The sequence below is a fragment of the Corvus brachyrhynchos genome, unplaced genomic scaffold, assembly GCF_000691975.1.
Source record: "Corvus brachyrhynchos isolate BGI_N302 unplaced genomic scaffold, ASM69197v1 scaffold4, whole genome shotgun sequence".
NCBI lineage: Eukaryota > Metazoa > Chordata > Aves > Passeriformes > Corvidae > Corvus > Corvus brachyrhynchos.
This window is the reverse complement of record NW_008237878.1, coordinates 2,561,856-2,563,032: the sequence shown is the minus strand read 5'-3', so window position 1 is coordinate 2,563,032 and position 1,177 is coordinate 2,561,856. Positions and strand designations below refer to the sequence as shown.

Genomic DNA, 1,177 nt, shown 5'->3' with positions numbered 1-1,177 from the left:
TGGCGGTGGGAGGCAGTGCTGGGTTTAGGGGGGATGCAGTGCTGCTGTGGGGTGGCATCATGCAGGAGGGCTTGGGGAGCTTAATGCTGCTGGTGGCCCTGGGTCTGGGGTGCTGTTGCAGCTGGGGTTGGCCTCTGTTTGTGGGGAGCAGCACCTCTAGGCTGTTGGAGGGGTTCTGGATCTGCGGAGGGCTGGTGCTGGGTGTTGAGGGGGGAGAGCTGCCCTGTGCTGGAGGTGGGTGCTTGTCTGAGCAGGGGGCTCTGGTCAGGTCCTGAGTGGGAGAAGGCTGTGGTGGGGATTGCCAGGGAGGCAGGGGCAGTGTATGTGAGAGCAGGGATTGAAAGCTGATCAGCCTGGCCTGAACTCTGGCCAATTTTCAAGTCTTAAAGCCTCTTGTAATGGTTCTCTCGGGTCTTTGCTTGTCCTTTTTGCCTGACCTCAGGCTTTTTTTTGGCCTTTGCAGCAAGGTGCTGTGGGAAGGGTTGTGTGTCAGTCTGTTTTGCTGCAGTTCTCATTCCTCCTGCCTGTTTCAACAGGTGTGTTAAATCTTGCCAGTTTGTCTCTTCTGTGTAAATAGTTGCCTCTTGGCTACACCTGAGCTGAGATGAACAGCTGTCAGAGGAAAGCTGAGCTTGGCTGCCTACTCAGGTGCTATGGACATGGCTTATCTGTTCTATAGCCAGCTTAGAGTCTCTGTGCCAGCAGTGTGTTGTAAAAATGCGTGAGGGATTTGTGCAGTCACCCAAGATCCAAGCTAATAACAGCTTGGATAATTTACCTCTTTTAAAATTTATGGTATATGTGAAATCTGTGTTTTGTGTTGTGCAGTTGCCTGCACAACAGTTCTTGTCTCTACCTTGTTTTTGTGAGGTGAATATGTGGCTTGGTTCACTTGCTGTAGAAATAAAATTATTTTATTGTGCAAAGATGGTTCTTAAATCTGTAGCGTCTGAACATTTTTGTCTTTTAGGAAGATCCATCCCTGGAGAGACACTTCAAAGGCCACAGAGATGCTGTCACTAGTGTGGACTTCAGTCCCAATAAGAAACAATTGGGTAAATTGTCTGTGTTTTGATGGCCAGAGGATAAAGAAAGAGCTGCTTTCCCTTAGTTAGATGGAGGGAGCAGTGGAGGTACTGAGCTCTGCAACAGCAAAAGGTCCTGCTGGAGCTTCCTG

General features: G+C 49.7%; 1 protein-coding gene across 2 annotated transcripts in view; it reads left to right on the top strand.

The window, feature by feature from the left end:
* POC1A (POC1 centriolar protein A) overlaps window positions 1-1,177 on the top strand; it is a 57,328-nt gene that overhangs the window by 9,277 nt on the left and 46,874 nt on the right. The window contains exons 1-2 of one of the 2 annotated variants that reach the window (XM_017732374.1): window positions 384-536; window positions 971-1,055. In XM_017732374.1, coding sequence (XP_017587863.1) covers window positions 399-536; window positions 971-1,055 — 223 coding nt within the window. In that variant the 5' untranslated portion in view covers window positions 384-398. Of the gene's footprint in view, window positions 1-383; window positions 537-970; window positions 1,056-1,177 lie in introns of those variants that run through there. The other variant, XM_017732375.1, reaches the window with a different exon arrangement.